The sequence below is a fragment of the Notolabrus celidotus genome, chromosome 12 (assembly GCF_009762535.1).
Source record: "Notolabrus celidotus isolate fNotCel1 chromosome 12, fNotCel1.pri, whole genome shotgun sequence".
Taxonomy (NCBI): Eukaryota; Metazoa; Chordata; class Actinopteri; order Labriformes; family Labridae; genus Notolabrus; species Notolabrus celidotus.
Genome location: NC_048283.1, coordinates 22,203,033 through 22,226,562, shown reverse-complemented (window position 1 = coordinate 22,226,562; position 23,530 = coordinate 22,203,033). Strand labels below are relative to the sequence as shown.

The 23,530-nt window shown below is 42.4% G+C and overlaps 2 protein-coding genes across 4 annotated transcripts; one reads left to right on the top strand and one right to left on the bottom strand.

Moving 5' to 3' along the window:
- The first annotated feature begins 3,789 nt into the window (after positions 1–3,789).
- Positions 3,790–11,608, top strand: preb (prolactin regulatory element binding). The gene is made up of 10 exons (XM_034697923.1): positions 3,790–3,964; positions 6,807–6,996; positions 8,707–8,905; positions 8,990–9,234; positions 9,473–9,553; positions 9,635–9,762; positions 9,858–10,031; positions 10,115–10,187; positions 10,373–10,523; positions 10,780–11,608. The coding sequence occupies exons 2-10, from the start codon at positions 6,862–6,864 to the stop codon at positions 10,872–10,874; spliced, it is 1,281 nt and encodes a 426-aa protein (XP_034553814.1). The 5' UTR covers positions 3,790–3,964; positions 6,807–6,861; the 3' UTR covers positions 10,875–11,608.
- A 2,378-nt stretch (positions 11,609–13,986) lies between these two features.
- On the bottom strand, positions 13,987–22,679 carry LOC117823139 (histone-lysine N-methyltransferase, H3 lysine-36 specific-like). 3 transcript variants are annotated; one of them, XM_034698214.1, is made up of 12 exons: positions 21,478–22,679; positions 21,268–21,376; positions 20,824–20,986; positions 20,270–20,462; positions 19,955–20,062; positions 19,417–19,524; positions 18,879–18,986; positions 17,727–17,834; positions 17,151–17,258; positions 16,575–16,682; positions 15,632–15,763; positions 13,987–14,621 (listed from the first exon to the last, which is right to left on the bottom strand). In XM_034698214.1, exons 2-11 carry the CDS (start codon positions 21,368–21,370, stop codon positions 15,635–15,637), a joined length of 1,236 nt encoding a protein of 411 aa, XP_034554105.1. In that variant the 5' UTR covers positions 21,371–21,376; positions 21,478–22,679; the 3' UTR covers positions 13,987–14,621; positions 15,632–15,634. The 3 variants fall into 3 exon arrangements, with proteins under 3 accessions (XP_034554105.1, XP_034554106.1, XP_034554107.1); XM_034698215.1 differs by lacking the exons at positions 19,417–19,524; positions 21,478–22,679 and having other exon boundaries at positions 21,268–21,462; XM_034698216.1 differs by lacking the exons at positions 19,417–19,524; positions 19,955–20,062; positions 21,478–22,679 and having other exon boundaries at positions 21,268–21,462.
- Between the last annotated feature and the right edge of the window lie 851 nt (positions 22,680–23,530).

Sequence of the window (23,530 nt, the reverse complement as noted above, 5' to 3'; positions counted from 1 at the left end):
TCCGCTCAGCGCAGATCCTGTGATGAGAAACCAGAACAGAAGCCGGACTATCCTCCTCTGCAGACAGCGTCAGCTCTAACACCTTATTCAGATTGTTCAACAAACCAAAGCACACCATCGTGTTCCTCCGACTGCAGCGCTCTGATGAGCTGCTGATGTCTGCAGGACCACAACCAGACCAGCAATATCAAATCTGTCCTCCTGCACACAGCTGAGACCTAAGCTCAGCCCTCACCTGTACCTGCAGGGGGACTTCAGGGGGACTTCAGGGGGACTCTGGATGACATGTCCGACTAAGAACTGCTAACTTCAGAGATCCAATGGAAGCCCTGCTCTCCATCGCTCCCCCAATGACAGCATCGCCATGAAGGCCCAACCAACCGGACCTGAACTCTGATGATTGTTGTTTGATGTTTTTGAGTTCAGTTTCAATATTAATAAAGAAGTGATCCGTTTATAATCTATTACCAGTTTAAATCAAAACACACACACATAGAAACAAGGCTTTCTCCCCGGAGGGTGTTTCCACACTTTTAAATAAATCTTTCAGAACATGAGTGTGTCCGCATGGAGTGTCCAAGAGCAGCTTTCATATCACACTGACAGAGAGGGAGCATCGACTGTTCCACTGATCATTACTACACTGACTTCATCAGCTTCACCCACCAACAGGGTCCTCAATGTCATGGTCACACAACACAGACACACAACACATACACAACACAGAAACACACAACACACACAGAACACACACACACACACACACACACACACACACACACCCACACACACACACACACACACACACACACACAAAACACAAAACACAGACACACAACACAGACACAGCACAAACACAGCAGAGACACTTTATGAGACACGTGTCTCATATTAAGTGTCTCATAAGCAGTGTCTCATATAATGATAATAATAATAATAATAATAAAGTTTATTTATAAAGCACTTATCAAAACAGACGTTACAAAGTGCTTAACATCGTAAAAACCCACAATAAAAAGAACAAAGCAAGGGGGGGGGGGTGTATGGGCTGGCAAGACAATTTAAGAGGAACAGAGTAAAACAGAAACTACTAAAAGCAGTTAAAACAATAAAACAATTCAAATTAGTAAAACAAATAAAATCAGTAAGACCAATAAAATCAATAAAACAATAAAAGAAAGAGTGAATAAAAATAGATTAAAAATAAATGTAGCATCTTGGATAAAACAATATTACAGGAAGGCCTTTCGATACAAATGTGTTTTCAGCTGTGATTTAAAAGAAGATACTGATGCAGCTTGCCTGTGATCCTCAGGCAGGTCGTTCCACAGTCGAGGAGCCTGCACAGTAAACACTCGCTCACCCTTAGACTTCAGCTTTGTGGCAGGAACTTTAAGGAGGTTCCTGCCTGAGGATCTGAGGCTGCGCCCGGGCTGGTAGGGTGACAGCAGATCACATATATATTCGGGGGCCAGGCCGTGAAGTGCTTTAAAAGTGATAAGTAAAACCTTAAAATCTATTCTAAAAGCAATGGGCAGCCAGTGTAGGTCGGTCATTAAAATAGGAGTAATGTGCTCTCTCTTCTTGGTTTTAGTTAAAAGTCTTGCTGCTGAATTTTGTACCAGTTGTAATCTATTGAGATATTTTTGTGTTAAACCTGTTAAAAGCCCATTACAATAATCTAGTCTAGAAGAAATAAAAGCATGAATAATGGTCTGGGTGTCATCAAAAGTGAGCATGGATCTGATACGGGCAATATTTCTAAGGTGATAAAAGCAAGACTGGATGGTTTTTTTTTTATATTCAACAGTTTTTATTGATTTTCAGACAATAAATAAAAAGACTTCATCTTACATGAACATACACTCCCATGTGTAACATAGACATAGTATGTTGACAAAGACAGAGGGTAACAAACAAAGACACCGTTAAACAAACATAAGAAATGACAAGTAAACAAAAAAAAGAGAACCACACACACTGTTTCCCAAATACTGAATATAGACACAGACATACAACACACATAGATAGATAGTTACTCATATACATTGTCTCATATACAGTGTCTCAAATACATTGTCTCATATATAGTGTCTCATATAGTCTCATATACTGTGTCTCATATACAGTGTCTCATATCACATAAGGAAGTGGTCTACTCCTTTAATATCATGAGACTCAGCTGGTTTTAATCTTTGTTTTTCACTTGAATCTCTCAGGTTGGAGACGTGTATTGGAGGGTCCGGACCTCCATGTGAGGAAGAACTGTAGAAACTTCATACTCCGTAAACAGTTACTGTTGATGTATCACCTCTCTGTTGTGGAGTTGGAATAAAAATGTCTTGTTTATATTCTTTCATACATACTTAGGTCACATATCTACTCTTCAGATGAATGTTAAGATGTGTGAATCACACTACTCCACTCGAACCTCTCTGCAGGCGCTTTGTGACGAGCAGATCCCATGACTCTGAGGATGTAGTGTTATGCCTTATAAATGTGTCCAAAAACTTTGAGTTTCGTTAGGGCACATGTCCACTAACCACATTTCTTTGATATCAGACAGCTCTCACTGCTGCTTCCTGTTGACCTATAAGGATGGTATGAGGGGATCACGTGTATCTATAACTCCAGCTGTAGACTGCAGAAACTGAGGACGGTATGATGGGATCACGTGTGTCTCTATAACTCCAGCTGTAGACTGCAGAGACTGTAGGATGGTATGATGGGATCACATGTGTATTTATAATTACAGCTGTAGACTGCAGAGAGATGGTAAAGACGGTATGATGGGATCACGTGTGTATTTATAATTACAGCTGTAGACTGCAGAGAGACGGTAAGGACGGTATGATGGGATCATGTGATGTTCAGAGGGAGGACTCTTGTTCTGTTCCATCTCAGTCGTGCTGCAGTCCTCAGAGAGTGGACAGACAGTGAATGCATCATCAGTAATTAATTTACCTGAGCGTCTCCCAGGTGTAGTTACTGAGGGGGTCGTTAAACAGCAGATCTTCATTAGTAAACTGAGCATTGGGATCAGGAGCATTGAGGCTGCATACAGAGCAGGGCTTGGTTTAGCACACAGATGTGACAGCTGTTGGTTTAAAGCTGCTGTTGGTAGTCATGATATAAACATCAGTTCGGAGAGAGATTTCGAATGTCAACACTACCCCTCCCCTCTCTGCTGTCGTAACCCCGCCCACAAAAGATCATTGTGCCCGTTCTATGAGGAAGTAGTGGCTTCCCAGGTAATCAGGGCGACGTAGTGGGGCCGCCACTTGACCAATCAGGACAGAGGGTTGGGGAGTAGCTCTGATTGGTCCGTTATAACGGGAACAAAGGGAATAATAGCATTGCTTGATACAAAGGCATTGGAAAACACAGAGGATTCACCGTAATCTCAAATTACTTCACTTACTGCTGAGTATCGATTGGTATTGTGACCTTTTCTCCAAACCCAGCAGAAAAAAGTAAATTTTTATACACTATTCCAGCAGCAGTTTTAAGCAGAGAGAAGATATGCAATGCATTCTCAGGGTTTTTACTAATTTAAAGGGTACTTCATTCATGTGTGTGTGTTGTTGCAACAAATTATTAACTCATTGTTGTCCAGATCTTCCTGGTCCTGTGTTCCCCCTGTATAGCTGTATGGTTCCTGTGTCACTGAGGAGACTTTCAGCTTTCTGTGTATTTGTCTTCATTTGAACGCAACACAAGGTCCTCGGGACTGAAAAGGTGTGCAAAGATCCAGCCTACAGAAAGAAAACATTTATTGACGTTCTTGTGGTGACGTCATGACGCTCAATACGCTGCTGACGTGTAGGTAAGGAAGAGGCTGTTAGCTCTCAGCTCCTTCTCTCTTCTTCACACAGTGTTTTTCATTGACAGCCGATAATGACATCCTTTATATCAGAGTCTACGAGTCAATAACAGCTGGACCAGAAGCGGGAGTGCTACACAGGTAGGAGACTTCTATTGAATCAAAGGGAAGGGCTAACATGCTAACTGGCTGTTACTCGTTGCTAACATAAGCTAACAGAGTTTAAGGTTTGGATATCATTTAGTTTCACTTTGAAAAGCTGAAGGTTTGTGACATTTCTGTGTGAGGCAGACTTTAATCACAGTGTCAGTGAGAGGATGATATGACAGAGATCAATCTGTTAGCCTGTTGGCCCCTCAGTTAGCTCATCAGTTAGCTCAGGCTGTAGCTACATGTGTTAGTGTCATGGCTCTGGTGTGAACTGTTTATATCCTACATACAGTTTATTTATTTATTTTTCTTTAGATTAGAAAATCTGTATGGTCCCCAATGGGCAATTTGGTTAGCAACAGCAGTCCTATACACACAAGCAATACACAAAATAACAAACACAAGTTCACACATTAATTTAAATGCATATCCATACAACTCCCGTGGAACATCTTTCCTGCACATTAAACTAAAGGTACCACAATCCGATGTAGAATGGCAAGGTCCTACAAGTTTGTTTAAAATCCCAACAGCTGAGGGCACAAATAATCTTGGATATCAGTTTGATCTGGTCCTCCTAGTGAGAGTCTAATAGTCTAAACTCTGAATAAAGGGGGTGGTGAGGGTCTTCAAGGATGGCCTTTGCCTTCTGAGTGGCTCTAACTTGATGAAGATAGCCAAGATCATTACGATTAGTGGCAATGATCTTTCAGCAGACTTTGACAATATAACCCAGCCTGTTTTTGTTAAAAGTGCTGAGGTTACCAAACCAAGAGGTCATTGTAAAAGTTAAAATAGACTCAATAAAAGATCAATAAAATATTTATAGAAGTGACCTGTCAACATTAAAACTCCTCAGCTTCCTCATGAAAAGAGTCTCTGGCTGTTTTCAAAATGCCTACTATACTAGTAGTATGTACTGATTTGGCCAAAATTCAGCAGTATGTAGAATGTAGTAAGTGAACAAGAGCAAAATCTGCAGTATGCCAAAACTCCCTGGATGTCTACTGATTCGGGAAAATTTCTCAGTATGGCCCAATCTCAATGTCCACCCTCAAGCACTCACTGACTTTGATCCGCGTTCCCACTAAATCTGTGAGGGCTTAGGGCTGTCCCACTGTCAAATCATCAAGTGTGTGAGGGATCTGTCTCAGACTTTTTGAGCCCTTTATGCCCCATTTCTGTAAATGGGCATTTTTGCAGACTTAGCTAGGTAAAAAAGTTTACCTGCAAGTGTAATTACAGAAAACAGCCTTAATCTATTCATCTTCACATATATGTGTATACAGTATAATTTATATATTTGTAGTTATATAGCCTATTAATATATTTTAAATTGTGTGGTTAAGCAGTCTGTACGGTAAGAGCCTGGATCACATGACAGTCAGTCGTCCCTTAAGTGCCTTGAATTTGAGGAAAGTAAAAATTGTGCAATAAAAATTCCTAATATCTCTAAGGTGAGCTGGTGACGTCATGCAGGTTATGTGAGAAGTCTCAAAGTGCTGTCCCATTCCAGTTCATCTGTTTTGAGCCCTTACAGCCTCCTGCCCTCAATCACTTTCTAGCTGACGTCAATTAAGTCAAGAAGGGCTCAGGGCTTAGGGCTTAGGGAGGACATTGAGATTGGGCCTATGCATCGGACCAGTCTGCCTTGCGTACTGTTTCCAACAATGCACAGTGCTCGGTCTGCTTTTCTCTTTCCTCTTCTTTTATTGATGGGGGGATCTTGGTTTTTAGGTGCTGTGAAAATGATTAAATTCCATATAAAACACTTCCTAACTTCTTAAATTATAAGTGGATTCTAACGAAGCAGTTTCGCTATCGGCTTGGCTGTTGTTTACTTCTGCTTTCTGAAACCGGAAGTTCAGTGACGTCTCACTCAGCGTACTGCTACACAGATGGAACAGAACAGTCAAACATACTAAATTCAAACGCAGTATGTAATAGGCAATACCTACTGCCTACTACATTCGTAAGTAGTATGTAGTAGGCCGTTTCGAAAACAGCCTCTGATTGACTTTTTTGCAAATGGCGTTAGTGTTTGCAATAAAAGTCAGTTTGTCATCAAGAATTGTGCCTAAGTATTTATACTGATTCACTGTCTCCACAGCTGATCCATTGATGACAGTTGGTGCCTTGATTGGTTGGTTCTGATGAAAAATAAATTAGCATTTCCTTTGTTTTAGAGACATTTAGATGCAAGTAAGAGTCATCACACCATTTAATAAACCTTTCCAGGACTGGACCAACTCGTGGTCCTGCAAGAAGCTGACTATTACTGAATGGTCAGCAAATTTAATTATGAACAGTGGTATGTACTGTGGTGTAAACAGACAGCAGGCTGACTCTCATGCTTCTTCTGGTTAAACTTAATAAGGTTACCTTTATGTCTGCCATAATCACACCTTCATGCTAACATGCTAACTCTCATCTCACCTGCTGTCAGTCACAAACACTCTGATCACCTGAGTTAACCTCCCATCACCAGAGACAGAGCAGGAGCTGTGTGTGATACACCGTCATAACTAAGGAGAAATATAGGCTCTGTGCGACACACACACACACACACACACACACACACACACACACACACACACACACACACACACACACACACACACACACACATACACATACACATACACATACACACATACACAGAGATCAGCTGTTATCCTATGATTACAGCAGCCAGACTGATGCATCTCAATTAATTAAGTATCTTAAAACAGTTTTATATATAATATATCTAAAGTTTAAAGATGAGAATAAGAAGCTCAGAGATGCAGTGAAATGTGTGGATCATATAATAACAAACTCTATTTCTCCACAGGTGAGTTCTACCTGTGAGGATATATGAAGAGAAGTGAGTGACCTGAACATCAGCCATGGGAAAGAGGAGGGTTCCAGATGTGTACAGAGCCCCTTTTCCTTTGTACTCGGTTAAAGTGGACCCTAAAACTGGTCTGGTGATCACAGCAGGAGGAGGAGGGGCCTCAAAGACAGGCATCAAGAATGCTGTGGTAAGACCTCAGGATCCAGACTTACAGACTGAAGGTAGATGAATAGGAGAGCACAGACTGGAGGTAGATTAACAGAAGAGCACAGACTGAAGGTAGATTAACAGAAGAGCACAGACTGAAGGTAGATTAACAGAAGAGCACAGACTGAAGGTAGATTAACAGGAGCGCATAGAGTGAAGCTAGATTAACAGGAGAGCACTGAGTGAAGGTAGATTAACAGGAGAGCACAGACTGAAGGTAGATGAATAGGAGAGCAAAGACTGAAGCTAGATTAACAGGAGAGCACAGATTGAAGGTAGACTAACAGGAGAGCACATACTGAAGGTAGATTAACAGGAGAGCACAGAGTGAAGGTGGATTAACAGGAGAGCACAGACTGAAGGTAGATGAATAGGAGAGCACAGACTGAAGCTAGATTAACAGGAGAGCACAGACTGAAGGTAGACTAACAGGAGAGCACAGACAGAAGGTAGATTAACAGGAGAGCACAGAGTGAAGGTGGATTAACAGGAGAGCACAGACTGAAGGTAGACTAACAGGAGAGCACAGACTGAAGGTAGATTAACAGGAGAGCACAGAGTGAAGGTGGATTAACAGGAGAGCACAGACTGAAGGTAGACAAACAGGAGAGCACAGACTGAAGGTAGACTAACAGGAGAGCACAGACTGAAGGTAGACTAACAGGAGAGCACAGACTGAAGGTAGACTAACAGGAGAGCACAGACTGAAGGTAGACTAACAGGAGAGCACAGACTGAATGTAGACTAACAGGAGAGCACAGACTGAAGGTAGACTAACAGGAGAGCACAGACTGAAGGTAGATTAACAGGAGAGCACAGACTGAAGGTAGACAAACAGCAGAGCACAGACTGAAGGTAGACTAACAGGAGAGCACAGACTGAAGGTAGACTAACAGGAGAGCACAGACTGAAGGTAGACTAACAGGAGAGCACAGACTGAAGGTAGATTAACAGGAGAGCACAGAGTGAAAGTGGATTAACAGGAGAGCACAGACTGAAGGTGGATTAACAGGAGAGCACAGACTGAAGGTAGACTTAACAGGAGAGCACAGACTGAAGTAGGATTAACAGGAGAGCACAGACTGAAGGTAGACTAACAGGAGAGCACATACTGAAGGTAGACTAACAGGAGAGCACAGACTGAAGGTAGACTTAACAGGAGAGCACAGACTGAAGGTAGACTAACAGGAGAGCACATACTGAAGGTAGACAAACAGGAGAGCACAGACTGAAGGTAGACTAACAGGAGAGCACAGACTGAAGGTAGACTAACAGGAGAGCACAGACTGAAGGTAGAATAACAGGAGAGCACAGACTGAAGGTAGACTAACAGGAGAGCACAGACTGAAGGTAGAATTACAGGAGAGCACATACTGAAGGTAGACTAACAGGAGAGCACAGACTGAAGGTAGAATAACAGGAGAGCACAGACTGAAGGTAGACTAACAGGAGAGCACAGACGGAAGTAGGACTAACAGGAGAGCACAGACTGAAGGTAGGTTAATAGGAGAGCACAGAGTGATAGTTCAGTGGCAGGAGGCCTACAGGTGTTTCATTCAGTATCTGTACATCATCTTAGAGTGAAACCTTGGTACCACGCCTTCCTTATACTGACACTCTGCCACCCTGCACTTCAGTCTTAGCAGATGTGTTTCTGACATGAGTCTTGTCTGTGCTGTGTGTGTTTCAGCACTTCCTGGACTTGCAGCTGGTCGGAGATCACTCGTACTCTGCCACTCTGCTTCACTGTCATGACACGGACACTCGAGCCACCATGAACATGGCGCTGGGTGACGGAGTGATTGCTGCGGGGCAGGACGGGACCTGCTGTCTGCTGAGATTCAAACAGGGATCACAGAGAGAAGACGGCCAAGCTGCGGCTACAGACGGTGAGACTCACTGCTACACCTGAATGATACCTGCTGCTCTACAGACCAGGTTTTACGTGTGTGTTTGTGTGATCTTGTGTTCAGGGGGAAACAATGTGCAGAAAGGAAACGCTCGGCGGCGCGCAGGGAAAGGAGGACAGGAAGCAGCTGCAGGGTCAGGAGACAAGGCAGACACAAAGGATGAGACGGTCCTGATCTCTGTGAGCGGTCTAGCTGAAGTCCAGTCCGACCTGAACCCTCAGGACCCGCTCCAGAAGGTGGTCCGCTTCAGTCCTGACCTGAGCCTGCTGCTGACAGGAGGCACAGACGGATACATCCGAGTGTGGGAGGTAAACGCTGCACAGATCAGTGTTTGAGGGTCTGCTGGTTGATCTGGAGTTAACGTGTAGGAGTGAGGTTACGTAGACCGACACATTCACCTGAACCTGTCTGAGACTTTGTTCACTCTCAGGGTGAACCACAGGAATGCATGATGTATCAAGATCATGGATGAGTTGTTGTGATGTTTGTGTTTACCTGAGCAGGTGTAAAAAGGTGATGTCACTGTGTGGTTCTCACTCTCTACAGTTTCCGTCTCTGAAGAAGAAGTTTGACTTTAAAGCTCATGAAGGAGAGATCGAAGACCTGGATCTGAGTCCAGGGAACAAGGTGACCCTCTGGCTCTAAGTGATTACAGGTGTATTGATTGATTGATTGATCGATTAGTAATGACTGATGTGTTTGATGCAGCACCTGGTGACAGTGGGGCGGGACTTCTCCTGCAGTGTGTGGAGTGGAAACCAGTTAGCCATGGGTCTGAGCTGGAGTGAAACGATGCCTCACATCGCTGAGAAGACGTATCGGTACATGGCCTGCAGGTAAACAAACAAACAAACAAACAAACAAACAAACAGGTAAACAAACAGAGCTCCTCCCTCCCTGAAGGATCAGCTCTTATGCTCCTGTGTGTCAGATTTGGTAAGGTGGAGGATCAGAAAGACGCTCTGAGGCTCTACACGGTCCAGATCCCCCACAAACGGGACAGAAAACCTCCGCCATGTTTCATCACCAAGTGGGATGGGCGGAGCTTCCTGCCCATGCTGACGGCGCCCTGTGGGTCTGAGGTCATCTCCTGTCTGGCTGTCAGGTGGGTTCAGAGACTCTGGTCAGACAGAGGTTCAGTGAAGGACTAACTGAAGATCCAGCTTAATGTGATGTTTCCTCTCTCAGTGACTCTGGGACATTCCTCGGTCTGGGAACCGTGACGGGGTCTGTGGCCATTTACATCTCCTTCTCCCTGCAGGTAAACTCTACACTGACAGGTATATGAACTAACAACCTGCTGTGTGTATGTGCTGATAACTCTGTGTGTGTGTGTGCGTCTGCGTGTGTGTGCGTCTGCGTGTCTGTTTGTCTGTCTGTCTGTCTGTCTGTCTGTGTGTCTGTCTGTCTGTCTGTGCGTGCGTGCGTGCGTGTGTGTGTGTGTAGAAGCTGTATTACGTACAGGAGTCTCATGGGATCGTGGTGACTGACCTGGCCTTCCTTCCTGAACACAAACCTGTCAGAGGGAACAATGAGGCGGCCATGCTGAGTGTCGCCGTGGACAGCCGCTGTCAGGTCCACACGGTGGCTAACAGGAGTGAGTCCTTTACCATCAAGTTAACACAGTTACTTGTTAATCGTTGCATCACTCAGGGTCTGGGTTTCAGGGAGGTGTCCTGGTTTCTGTCTGTAGTCTGAGTAGAGTTGAGCACTGGTCCCTGAGTAGCTCTGAAGTGGTTTTAATCCAGGGTAATAATCCTGAATGAGGGCATGAGAGGTGTGTCTGATTGCAGGCTCTCTGGTCTCTGAATCAGAATGACTCTAATGTAAACTCTGTCCCTTCCTCCCTGCAGGGTCGTTTCCGGTGTGGCTGGTTCTCTTCTTCTGTGGTGTCATGGTGGTGGGGGTCGTCCTCCTCCTGCAGCACCTCTTCCCAGGATTCATTTAAACCATGGAGGTGCTCTCCCAGCTGAACATCACAGAGCTCAGTCTGATGACCTGTGAGGCTGTACCTGCTGCAGCACAGGCCCTGCCCCCTCAGGTTTACTCAGGGTCTCTGTCTCAGACGCCTGACTCCAGTCAGTGTGTGAGTGAAGGAGGACAGACTGTGCAAGGATCATCTTTAAATCAGAGAGTCACCTCGTGGTGTGATGGCTGCGTGTAGGAGGGCTCAGGTTGATGAATGTCTGAGGGGCAGGTCTTTTATCACATATTTAAGGAGCAATGTAAAAACATAGAAGTGATTGGCACGTCGTGTGTCTGATTTAGTTTTTGTTTACATTTTGAAGAAGAGTCTCTGTTTTTGTTTTATCCACCAGGGGGCAGCAAAGAGCAGAACGTCTTCAGTCTTTATTTTAACAAGCACAGATTATTTTTAAATTCAGATGTACCTGTCGAGTTGGACGGGCTGCCCAGCGTCAGGTGAAGAGTCCACACACAGGATGATTTAGAGTCAAACAGCAGTTGAGAAGGTGCAGTCAGAGTGTAATGATCTTTTAGTGACGGCTCTTTGTACCCTTCTTTTATGAAGTCACCTTTATTCATTTTATTTAAACAGTCTGACTGCAGGTTCGTTTCCAGCAGGTGTACAAAATGTGAATGATTTTTTAAATGATGCCCTTATTGTGACGAACAGGTGAATGGAAGAAGAAATAAAATATTAATATGAGAGGAAGATTTAAAGACTTGTCCCTGTGGTCTCCTTCACACTCTCCTCCTGAGAAACACGTTCAGACACACATGAAGCCTTATTTTGATGAACCGCTGACTATTAGGGTCCATCAAAGTCCACACAGAAACACTTCAGGTCTGTTAGATCAGTCTGTTGGGGGGGAGATCAGGTGAACTCCTGCACACTGAGTAATGATGTTGGTGTCGTTCAGTGTGCAGAGGTTTGAGCACATTTTGAGACCGTTTGTTGTGACGGTAAGAAGTCATCTTTAGACGACTTGGAGAGATATCTGTTTTCTTTAAACACCAAATTAAGGCAGACCGTTCTTCATCCTCTGAATGTGATCTGAGTGTGTTTCAGGTGCAGCAGGGAGGGTGGAAAGTTGTGCTTAGACTGAGGGTAGAAAGGTGAGCTCAGAACGAGGGTAGAAAGGAGAGCTTAGACTGAGAGTATCATTGTGCAGCTTCAAGTGGGGACAGCCCTAAATAAGGAGCCCAGGTGAGATCCTTTGTGTTCTCCATTAATTTGTCTCTGATCACTGCTGTCCTGGATGGAACAACAGTTGCAATATTAGCCACCAGGTGGTGCCAAATGACTGACTAACAGCACCCTGAGTGTCACTCTTGATTCTCAGATTTTGCAGATGTTTGGATATAATCCTGAGTTTAGTTTATAACTCCACCTTTGATTTGTCCTTTTTATAGTTCGTACACTTCCTGGAGCTTTTTCTCTAAATGTTTGCTGATATTAAAAACGAAGAGCGTGCTGTCAGTACGTGCAGTCACCCTCTTAATGTGTCCTCTCTCTCTGGTTTGATTAAGTTAATTTCATGTCATTTACAAACTCACAAGAGAATATGAATTATTATTGAGATGAGATAATGAAACATCTAGTCTGAGGACAGGAAATACCACACATCAGCTTATCAGTTCATCTCTGATAAAAGAAACAAGCTCAGCTGTAAAGATTTCTACAGAGAGAACAGAAAGCTCTCACTGGATCACTGTCTGCAGGATCTCTCTATCTGCAGGATCTCTGTCTGCAGGATCTCTATTTGCAGTATCACTCTGTCTGCAGGATCTCTGTCTGCAGGATCACTGTCTGCAGGATCTCTATTTGTAGAATCACTCTGTCTGCAGGATCTCTATTTGCATAATCACTCTGTCTGCAGGATCACTCTATCTGCAGGATCACTCTCTGTTTGCAGGATCTCTGTCTGCAGGATCACTCTGTCTGCAGATCAACGTCTGGAGAATATCTGTCTGCAGGTTCATTTTCTGCAGGATCTCTATGTGCAGGATCACTCTGTCTGCAGGATCTCTTTGTCTGCAAGATCTCTGTCTTCAGGATCTCTGTCTGCAGAATCACTCTCTATCTGCAGAATCTCCCTCTGTCTGCAGGATCACTGTCTGCAAGATCACTCTCTTTTTGCAGGATCACTCTCTGTTTGCAGGATCTCTCTGTCTGCAGGATCAATGTCTGTTTGCAGGATCTCTCTGTCTGCAGGATCAATGTCTGGAGGATATCTGTCTGCAGGATCACTGTCTGAAGGTTCAATTTCTGCAGGATCTCTGTCTGCGGGATCTCTTTGTCTGCAGGATCTCTTTGTCTGCAGGATCTCTGTCTGCAGGATCACTCTCTGTCTGCAGGATCTCTGTTTGCAGGATCACTCTCTGTAGCAGGATCTTCCGCTGTCTGCAGGATCACTCTTTCTGCAGGATCTCTGTCTGCAGGATCACTGTTTGCAGGATGTGTTGCCGTGATCAAAAACACAATTCGGCCAATGTCCTGCAGCGTAAAAATCAAAAGAGACTAATGGATTCTAAGGCAAAGCAGTGGTCGGCTGATGAGACAAGCTGCCGTTGTTTGCCATAGTTGTTGTTGTTAGCGCTGCTGGAAAAAGTGGTCAATGTAAATCTGACGTCATGCCGTGCCTCTTCCAGGTGTTCAAGCAGGCTGACAAGCAAACAGGTTCACGAGTTCAACCAGCTCCAAACCAGTGCGAGCACCAGCCTGGAAATTCAACCCGGTTTGCGTTGGTCGAAAAGAGGTATCTGGGATTGTGCATGTTTGTGTGTTTGTCTGAAGAGCAGACTCTGAGCCCAGCTGGAGAGGAAGCAGGCTCTTTTACACACACACACACACACACACACACACACACACACACACATACTGGTTTCTATTTGGTTTGGGGACCAAGTTTCTGAACATTACTTGTGGGGACCACCCTTTCTGGAGGTTCTTCAGGTCTGAAAAAAATCAGCTACAATTGCCATTGCACGGTTAGCTCATACACACCTTGAAGTTTGTGGATTGATGAAGTAATGTGTTGACCATGCTTATTGGGGACAATCAGAAAACGTGGCAAACATGGTTCAAGGGGACCTAATTTAAATATGATTTGCATAACTCACACATTACTATGTGGTTTATGGGGACATAATGAAATAATCCTCCAATTATTAAAACACACCTGTTCTCAGAGTATTAGAGGTTTCACTACAAAAATGTTAAAGCATATACATCCACTGCTGTCACATTTACTAGTATCTAGCTGAAACAAAATGGTTCTCAACCCTTTTCATTGGAAAAGTTGCTAGTTGGCATTGTTTTTTGGTAATATAGAAGAGTTTTTAATAAGAATTGATAATGCTAAAGCAGACATTATAAGGTCTAATATAAGGAGTATTTATACAAAATAAATCAGGACATCAAAGTCAAAGTTTAAAAGCATGAATGAACTTTAGAATTAACCCAGCTAACCCAGCTAGTCTCAAATTTGACATTCATCAGCAGACTGAGGTATAAACCATACAAGCACTTCAGAAACTGCTTTGTAAATTAACAAGTAAACATAGAAATTGCATTCAACAAACATATAACATGGCTGGAGTACCAGCTTTGCTGTTATAGACATAAAACTTTAAGGTCTGCCAGTCACGGTTCTTGAGAACTCCTGGTTCAGCCTTTAAACGAACCGATTCATGTGCTGCTGCCAGGGTCTTCTTTTCTGTGCTGCTTTACCTACAAGTGAGCAGAAAAAAACATTGCAATAAATACAATCCTTGTATCCATATGGTGTATATGCTACCAACTAATTTAGAGGTTAAATAATGGCTGCAGTGAGTTGGGGCCAGTATTTTTCAAAGAAAGAAGAGGAAGACAAATGATAAATCAGGGTTTGTCAGCCAAACTGTCCGGACCATAAGTATTCAAGACTCATAAAACATGTCTTTCAAATCATGTGTCTTTAACCCTCCCACTACAATGCCTAAGTAGGTATGTGTATTCTGAAACACCCAAGTATGAACACACAACCACAGCCACCAAGAGCAAGTCATGATCTTGCTGAGCTTCCTGCCAGGTAAGAAACGACACTATGACTTCAAGGGACATTCAGGTTTTTTCTAAACATGAGCTGTATTTTAATGAATTTAAGGTTCTTAATAACCCTTTTTAAAATTATTCCAACAGATCTCATTAAAGAGAGTCCTCTAAACAGGTTCCAATTGCTTCAATACAGTTATGGGGGGATATGATCAAAGGGTGTCCACTAACAGTTTAGCAGCTACGATACTGTGCTAGTGGATATTGAATCCGATCTTAGTCTGCGAAGTGGAGATCATGCAACTTGACCAAAAAGGTGAAATGTGTTTTATAAACTTTAGGAAACCTTGACATTAAAGTAAACTACTACAATTTGATTATAGTCCTTAGTGAAATGAGTTTCTTAATCAAACATTTATGTATTCATAAGGCTACTTTAGTCACTTCTAGCTACACAATGAGTGTTTACGGGTTCTTACTATCCATTTGTCTGTTAGTTATTCTGCAGTTATTCAGGCTGTTAGGGGCTAGAATAAAACAGTTAGGCCTAGGCAAGCTTGGCTGAGGCAGGAGGGGAAATCCATTTTTTCATTCATTATTTAATTATGAGGTCAAGAGTTTGCTTCTCTGGATAGATAGCAACAATATTAAAGAGCCCCATGTACTAATTCAATTATAATAAAAACAAGTTAATGTCTAAAATTTACCTTTTAGAAGAAGGTCTCACTGTACTGACACCAAAAGATACCTCTTCTTCCTCTGAGAGTGGTCTGGATCACTAAGTGTTGGTGGTAATGCATTCCCCTCAGTGCGTGGAAGAGTGTTCTCTGCTGATGGTTCTATATAAAAAAACACATTTTCATTAAAATACATCTATTGTATGAATGCTAGCAAACCTACATTTTTTTTTAAATGTTTTTGCACGAGGTGTAATAAGCTAATAACTGCCTGGCTGCTGCTGCCTAGGTCAAAAATGTCCTAATAACTAATTAAACCTATAATAATATCATCATACCTCTCGGACAAAGAGGGTTTCATATAAAGCCTTCCTCTAATACGAGCAAAGTAAAGCAAGGAAAAGCAAAACAAGGCCCGGGTTTACGCTTCCTCAAACTGTGTCTCTAGTGGCCAGGCAGAGGAGTAGGCTTCTGCAGGACGGACACCAGCTTCATGCAGGGTGGTCTGCAAATGTATTTTCAATACAGACTATTAATGTTAAATACAATATTAGTTGACTATGCATCAACCTCTGTCTATTCTCACACACACTGAAAAGAACATGCCTAGTGGGGACATTTCACACAACATCCCTTATGGGGACTGAGTGTCTCTAGTTCATCACTGTGAACACAACTCTTTTCCTCAAACACTGGAGTAAGGTGCGTTTAGGGGACATCGTTAATGTCCTAGAATATGGACACATTTAAGCAAATAGAAGGTCACAGTGGAGCTCCAAATGAATCCTTCATGTTTCATTAACATCTACCTTCTATGTGCATTACATGAGGCTACATGGCATCCCTCATTTACAATAGATATCCGTGATAATACAGTCCCTACCTTTATTAACCTACTCAAATAAAGAACAGAGGCATCAGAGAGTGATGTAGAAGGGTTATGGACAGAGAGCTACAGTCAACATGAATGTACCTGTGGATCAGGGGTATGTGGACCTGGAGCTTCCTCAAACTGTGTCTCTAAAGGCCAAGCAGAGGAGCAGGCTTCTGCAGGACGAACACCAGCTCCATTCAGGGTGGTCTGCAAATAGATTTTCAATACAGACTATTAATTTTAAATACAATATTAGCTTAACATGCATTAACCTCTAACTATTCTAACACACACTGAAAAGAACATGCCTAGTGGGGACATTTCACACAACATCCCTTATGGGGACTGAGTGTCTCTAGCTCATTACTGTGAACACAACTCTTTTCCTCAAACACTGGAGTAAGGTGCGTTTAGGGGACATCGTTAATGTCCCAGAATATGGACACATTTAAGCAAATAGAAGGTCACAGTGGAGCTCAAAATGAATCCTTCATGTTTCATTAACATCTACCTTCTATGTGCATTACATGAGGCTACATGGCATCCCTCATTTACAATAGATATCCGTGATAATACAGTCCCTACCTTTATTAACCTACTCAAATAAAGAACAGAGGCATCAGAGAGTGATGTAGAAGGGTTATGGACAGAGAGCTACAGTCAACATGAATGTACCTGTGGATCAGGGTAATGTGGACCTGGAGCTTCCTCAAACTGTGTCTCTAAAGGCCAAGCAGAGGAGCAGGCTTCTGCAGGACGGACACCAGCTCCATGCAGGGTGGTCTACAAATAGATTTTTAATACAGACTATTAATTTTAAATACAATATTAGCTGAACATGCATCAAAACCTGTCTATAGTCACACACAATGAAAAGAACATGCCTAGTGGGGACATTTCACACAACATCCCTTATGGGGACTGAGTGTCTCTAGTTCATCACCGTGAACACAACCCTTTTCCTCAAACACTGGAGTAAGGTGCGTTTAGGGGACATCGTTAATGTCCCAGAATATGGACACATTTAAGCAAATAGAAGGTCACAGTGGAGCTCAAAATGAATCCTTCATGTTTCATTAACATCTACCTTCTATGTGCATTACATGAGGCTACATGGCATCCCTCATTTACAATAGATATCCGTGATAATACAGTCCCTACCTTTATTAACCTACTCAAATAAAGAACAGAGGCATCAGAGAGTGATGTAGAAGGGTTATGGACAGCGAGCTACAGTCAACATGAATGTACCTGTGGATCAGGGGTATGTGGACCTGGAGCTTCCTCAAACTGTGTCTCTAAAGGCCAAGCAGAGGAGTAGGCTTCTGCAGGAGGGACACCAGCTCCATGCAGGGTGGTCTGCAAATAGATTTTCAATACAGACTATTCATTTTAAATACAATATTAGCTTAACATGCATTAACCTCTAACTATTCTAACACACACTGAAAAGAACATGCCTAGTGGGGACATTTCACACAACATCCCTTATGGGGACTGAGTGTCTCTAGTTCATCACTGTGAACACAACTCCTTTCCTCAAACACTGGAGTAAGGTGCGTTTAGGGGACATCGTTAATGTCCCAGAATATGGACAAATTTAAGCAAATAGAAGGTCACAGTGGAGCTCCAAATGAATCCTTCATGTTTCATTAACATCTACCTTCTATGTGCATTACATGAGGCTACATGGCATCCCTCATTTACAATAGATATCCGTGATAATACAGTCCCTACCTTTATTAACCTGCTTAAGTAAAAAGCAGAGGCATCAGAGAGTGATGTAGAAGGGTTATGGACAGAGAGCTACAGTCAACATGAATGTACCTGTGGATCAGGGTAATGTGGGCCTGGAGCTTCCTCAAACTGTGTCTCTGAAGGCCAAGCAGAGGAGCAGGCTTCTGCAGGACGGACACCAGCTCCATGCAGGGTGGTCTACAAATAGATTTTCAATACAGACTATTAATTTTAAATACAATATTAGCTTAACATGCATTAACCTCTGTCTATTCTAACACACAATGAAAAGAACATGCCTAGTGGGGACATTTCACACAACATCCCTTATGGGGACTGAGTGTCTCTAGCTCATTACTGTGAACACAACTCTTTTCCTCAAACACTGGAGTAAGGTGCGTTTAGGGGACATCGTTAATGTCCCAGAATATGGACACATTTAAGCAAATAGAAGGTCACAGTGGAGCTCAAAATGAATCCTTCATGTTTCATTAACATCTACCTTCTATGTGCATTACATGAGGCTACATGGCATCCCTCATTTACAATAGATATCCGTGATAATACAGTCCCTACCTTTATTAACCTACTCAAATAAAGAACAGAGGCATCAGAGAGTGATGTAGAAGGGTTATGGACAGAGAGCTACAGTCAACATGAATGTACCTGTGGATCAGGGTAATGTGGACCTGGAGCTTCCTCAAACTGTGTCTCTAAAGGCCAAGCAGAGGAGCAGGCTTCTGCAGGACGGACACCAGCTCCATGCAGGGTGGTCTGCAAATAGATTTTCAATACAGACTATTCATTTTAAATACAATATTAGCTGAACATGCATCAAAACCTGTCTATTGTCACACACAATGAAAAGAACATGCCTAGTGGGGACATTTCACACAACATCCCTTATGGGGACTGAGTGTCTCTAGTTCATCACTGTGAACACAACCCTTTTCCTCAAACACTGGGGTAAGGTGCGTTTAGGGGACATCGTTAATGTCCCAGAATATGGACACATTTAAGCAAATAGAAGGTCACAGTGGAGCTCCAAATAAATCCTTCATGTTTCATTAACATCAACCTTCTATGTGCATTACATGAGGCTACATGGCATCCCTCATTTACAATAGATATCCATAAGAACAGAGGCATCAGAGAGTGATGTAGAAGGGTTATGGACAGAGAGCTACAGTCAACATGAATGTACCTGTGGATCAGGGTAATGTGGACCTGGAGCCTCTTCAAACTGTGTCTCTAAAGGCCAAGTAGAGGAGCAGGCTTCTGCAGGACAGACACCAGCTCCATGCAGGGTGGTCTGCAAATAGATTTTCAATACAGACTATTAATTTTAAATACAATATTAGCTGAACATGCATCAAAACCTGTCTATTGTCACACACAATGAAAAGAACATGCCTAGTGGGGACATTTCACACAACATCCCTTATGGGGACTGAGTGTCTCTAGTTCATCACTGTGAACACAACCCTTTTCCTCAAACACTGGGGTAAGGTGCGTTTAGGGGACATCGTTAATGTCCCAGAATATGGACACATTTAAGCAAATAGAAGGTCACAGTGGAGCTCCAAATAAATCCTTCATGTTTCATTAACATCAACCTTCTATGTGCATTACATGAGGCTACATGGCATCCCTCATTTACAATAGATATCCATAAGAACAGAGGCATCAGAGAGTGATGTAGAAGGGTTATGGACAGAGAGCTACAGTCAACATGAATGTACCTGTGGATCAGGGTAATGTGGACCTGGAGCCTCTTCAAACTGTGTCTCTAAAGGCCAAGTAGAGGAGCAGGTTTCTGCAGGACGGACACCAGCTCCATGCAGGGTGTTCTGCAAATAGATTTCAATAAATCAATTTAAAACCAAGCAAACCAGTGTTCAATTTGTGTTAGACTTATGGCATTCTGGCCACATACTTCATCCATTTCAGAGCTTTAAATTTCACTATAATATTTAAAATCATAGAGATGAATCAAATTCATATATTTTGATACATCCATCTATTGAATACCTCAGCTTTGTATTTGTCCCACATACCTTCATCCTCCATGGGCAGTCATCACCTCCATAATCATATGTTATCTCTTCTCCTTGTTGTATGTCATGAAGGGCAAACAAACATAAGTGGGGTTTCCTATTGAAATTAAGTTTTTTCATCCTACAATTTGGATGACTGTGCTCATCGTTGACAAGCCGTCCAAACGATCCATCATCTCTTGAGGCATCAATACTTTCAGGACAAAAGAGGAGAAATGGAAAAAATTTAAAACTGCGCTATCCAAATGAAAAGTGTTTCACTTGAGAAATATTTCAACCTTTGATAGTTAAATATATTCAAAATGCGGGACAACGTAAGGCTTTACCTGGCTTCAAGTCTCATGTTTTATCTAGGACATTCATTTATTAGATTTTTTTCATTGGAGTCAGCCAGGCAAACAAAACATTTTGAACTAACAACTTTTTTCAACTACACCACAACGTTTTACATGTAGAAAGTAAAATAAGTGCCTAACTTTTGTGTATGTGCCAAGAAATAAGTTTAGTGTAGTTGAGTTTAGGGATAAATGATGTGATGAAGCTCCAAATCTTACCACCATTTCTTCCTTCTCCATTTGAAAGAGAACATAAATGCCAAACATGCTGGGTGGTAAATGCTTCGTCTTCTGTTGGTTTCTGCACCATCAATCAGGTCCCCTCTGTACTCTAGTACAAAATCTCCTTTGGAGAATGAGGCTAAGGCAAATACACCACGTCCTGTTGACCAATATAAACAAAATATATTTTCAACAAGACAGAATACTATAAATGTTATTCTGCTGCAATATGTAGTCTAACAAAAACAAATTTTTCAAATGAAAAGTGACAATCAAGCTGTCATAATTTGACTTCCTTTGACAGCAGCTTGTCATTTTGTTTATCTAATATAACCTGCAGATTATCAAAAGTGTACCTGCATCATTATATTAAAGAGTACATCTATTAAGTAAGTAGTGTTTTAAAAATATTTCTAAGTACCAGCTCTGACATCATCTTACCTTTCACTGCATTGATGTATTTGACCTCTAATTTGCTGGTTTTGTCAGTCTTCGAGCAAACATGGTTAAGGGCATCCTTGCGTGGACTGACCCTGGGCAGCATCTCGAACTGCAAAAGAATGTTAGAAAAATTAGCAAGCTTTTGCATCAGTTCAAGAAAAATTACATTCAGCTTTATAAAAAATCCAATTTATTTTAAAAATGTCTTACTATGCTTGATTGCTTTAAAAAACAAACTTTCAAGATTTCTAATAATTCTCAAGTTGCCACTTCAGAAACACTTTAACATGATAGATTCAAGTAACAAGTAAGGGGGACATTTTATTTAAAATAACATGCCCCCCCTGCGTAACTTGAATCTATCATGTTAAGCCTGTGGTGTCCCTGCAGGCTTAACATGATAGATTCAAGAAACGCAGGCTTAAAAATATCTACATGTCCACTTTGAAAAGCATCTTTTGTCTTTTTCCCCCACGCTCTTGCTCCTTCAATGTCTGATCATTATTGCAAAAAATATTTTTATTTAAATTATCTAAATCATTTTACAGCTGTGGAATTGAAATAATTCAGAAGAACCAGGACACACGTATGCAAGGGAGGCCTAGAATGGCAATACCTTTTTTGATATTTAGATTGTTTTCTATCAATAAGTCTAATGTAAAAATGTCCTAATAGCAAATATATTATGAATAAGAAAGCAAAACCATCATTAACATAATCAATTTTACCACAAACTCTCCAATAGTTGTGAATAAGGATCCCGTTTTACCTGGAGAAATCCAAACAATATACCCTACATGTAATTTTTAGTTAGTTTCTGCAAAAAACATTGATGCTACACTTGCTAACTGGCTAGTAAGATTAGCCTCTCTAGCTAATTAGTGCTAACAAGCTTGCATGCTGAGTGATAGGACGTAATTAATGTTATTAGAGGGTCAAGCTATCTATAAAATGTTATACAAATAATGATTAAACCAAATAATTAGCTTACCTTGTAGTTTAGGTAGCTCCTCTTCTTGTCTTCTTGCTGACAACCCCCTTAAATAGGCCACCTTGTTGATTGCTATCTCTAACATGCAAAATATCATTGTCGATAAAATCCTTCTTCATGGGGACCAGGAAGTGGGCGGGAAAAACCATATTTGGAAGAAGTGTGTGTGAAGCACAGTGAGTGCAGTTCCAGCTTCAAACTAAAGGGGGGGCTACTGAGCCCTGCTCACACACTCACACTAACCAGTTTACATGCCCTATGGGCCAAAGCCAAAAATCAGTCCAGCACCTTCAGAACAACTAGTACATTGATTTAAAATGGTTTCCCTTATGGGGACCTGATTTTTTGTCCCCATACCGCCAGAGGTCCCCATGCTGTGACTGTGTAAACAGATCGTTGTCCCCATAAGGTGGTAATTACCAACACACACACACACACACACACACACACACACACACACACACACACACACACACACACACACACACACACACACACACACACACACTGACTGTGTGTGAACCGTGGCCCTGCAGGATACACAGGAACATCTCTTGTTGTAAACTACTAGCCCTGTAAAGCCTGAGAACTGCAGAGGTTCAGATCCAGGCCGGATTTCAGCACCAGCAGAGTCACGCACAGACCCCCCCACCCCCTTCAGACCTGGACCTCTGTAAATGAAAAACATACCGGCTGCATGGCCATGCATGCTGCGTGCTGAAACACGATGATAGCATCACTCCGCTCCATTCATCCTCTGAGTGTGTTTAGGCTCCAATCAGAGGCCTTGTGTCAGAGCGAGGGAAGAATCAGGTTCTCTCTAAGTTTGAATACAGACGTTTATCAGGTCAGATTCTCTCATTCCTCTCACGCTGTCTGATGAAGGTTAGCTCTCTCCTCCTCCTCTCTGAGACGCTGTCTCATCCTCCACTCTCTGAGTCTTCTCATGTTCCTGAGAGTAATCAGCTGGACAATTTCTCTGTGGAAGTCTTCTTCACCGCAGCCTGATGCTGGTTTAGTTAATACTGGTCTCCATCCAGTCTGAGGGGCATCTCTGATCTGTAACCTCAGTGTCCCTCCTCTCTCTTTGTCTCAGTTGAAGCCCGACCCAAATTGAACTTTATGTCCATTAGTGTAACTGGTACTTTTTACCACAGGATATGGGAGTGCCCTGGTGTGGCGACTTATTAGAAAATGGTTAGGGTAAATTTGTCCCGGTTGTTACACCTGACTATACCATTGTCTCCTTCCTTCTTGATTTTAAATGACCCC

Coding starts and splice junctions, on each gene's coding strand:
- preb (XM_034697923.1), top strand. CDS start 6,862: ATGGGAAAGAGGAGGGTTCCAGATGTGTACAGAGCCCCTTTTCCTTTG. Junction 6,997..8,706: donor CAGGCATCAAGAATGCTGTG/GTAAGACCTCAG, acceptor TGTGTGTTTCAG/CACTTCCTGGACTTGCAGCT. Junction 9,554..9,634: donor ATCTGAGTCCAGGGAACAAG/GTGACCCTCTGG, acceptor TGTTTGATGCAG/CACCTGGTGACAGTGGGGCG.
- LOC117823139 (XM_034698214.1), bottom strand. CDS start 21,370: ATGCTGCCCAGGGTCAGTCCACGCAAGGATGCCCTTAACCATGTTTGC. Junction 20,063..20,269: donor ACTGCCCATGGAGGATGAAG/GTATGTGGGACA, acceptor ATCTATTTGCAG/AACACCCTGCATGGAGCTGG. Junction 17,835..18,878: donor CACATTACCCTGATCCACAG/GTACATTCATGT, acceptor ATCTATTTGCAG/ACCACCCTGCATGGAGCTGG.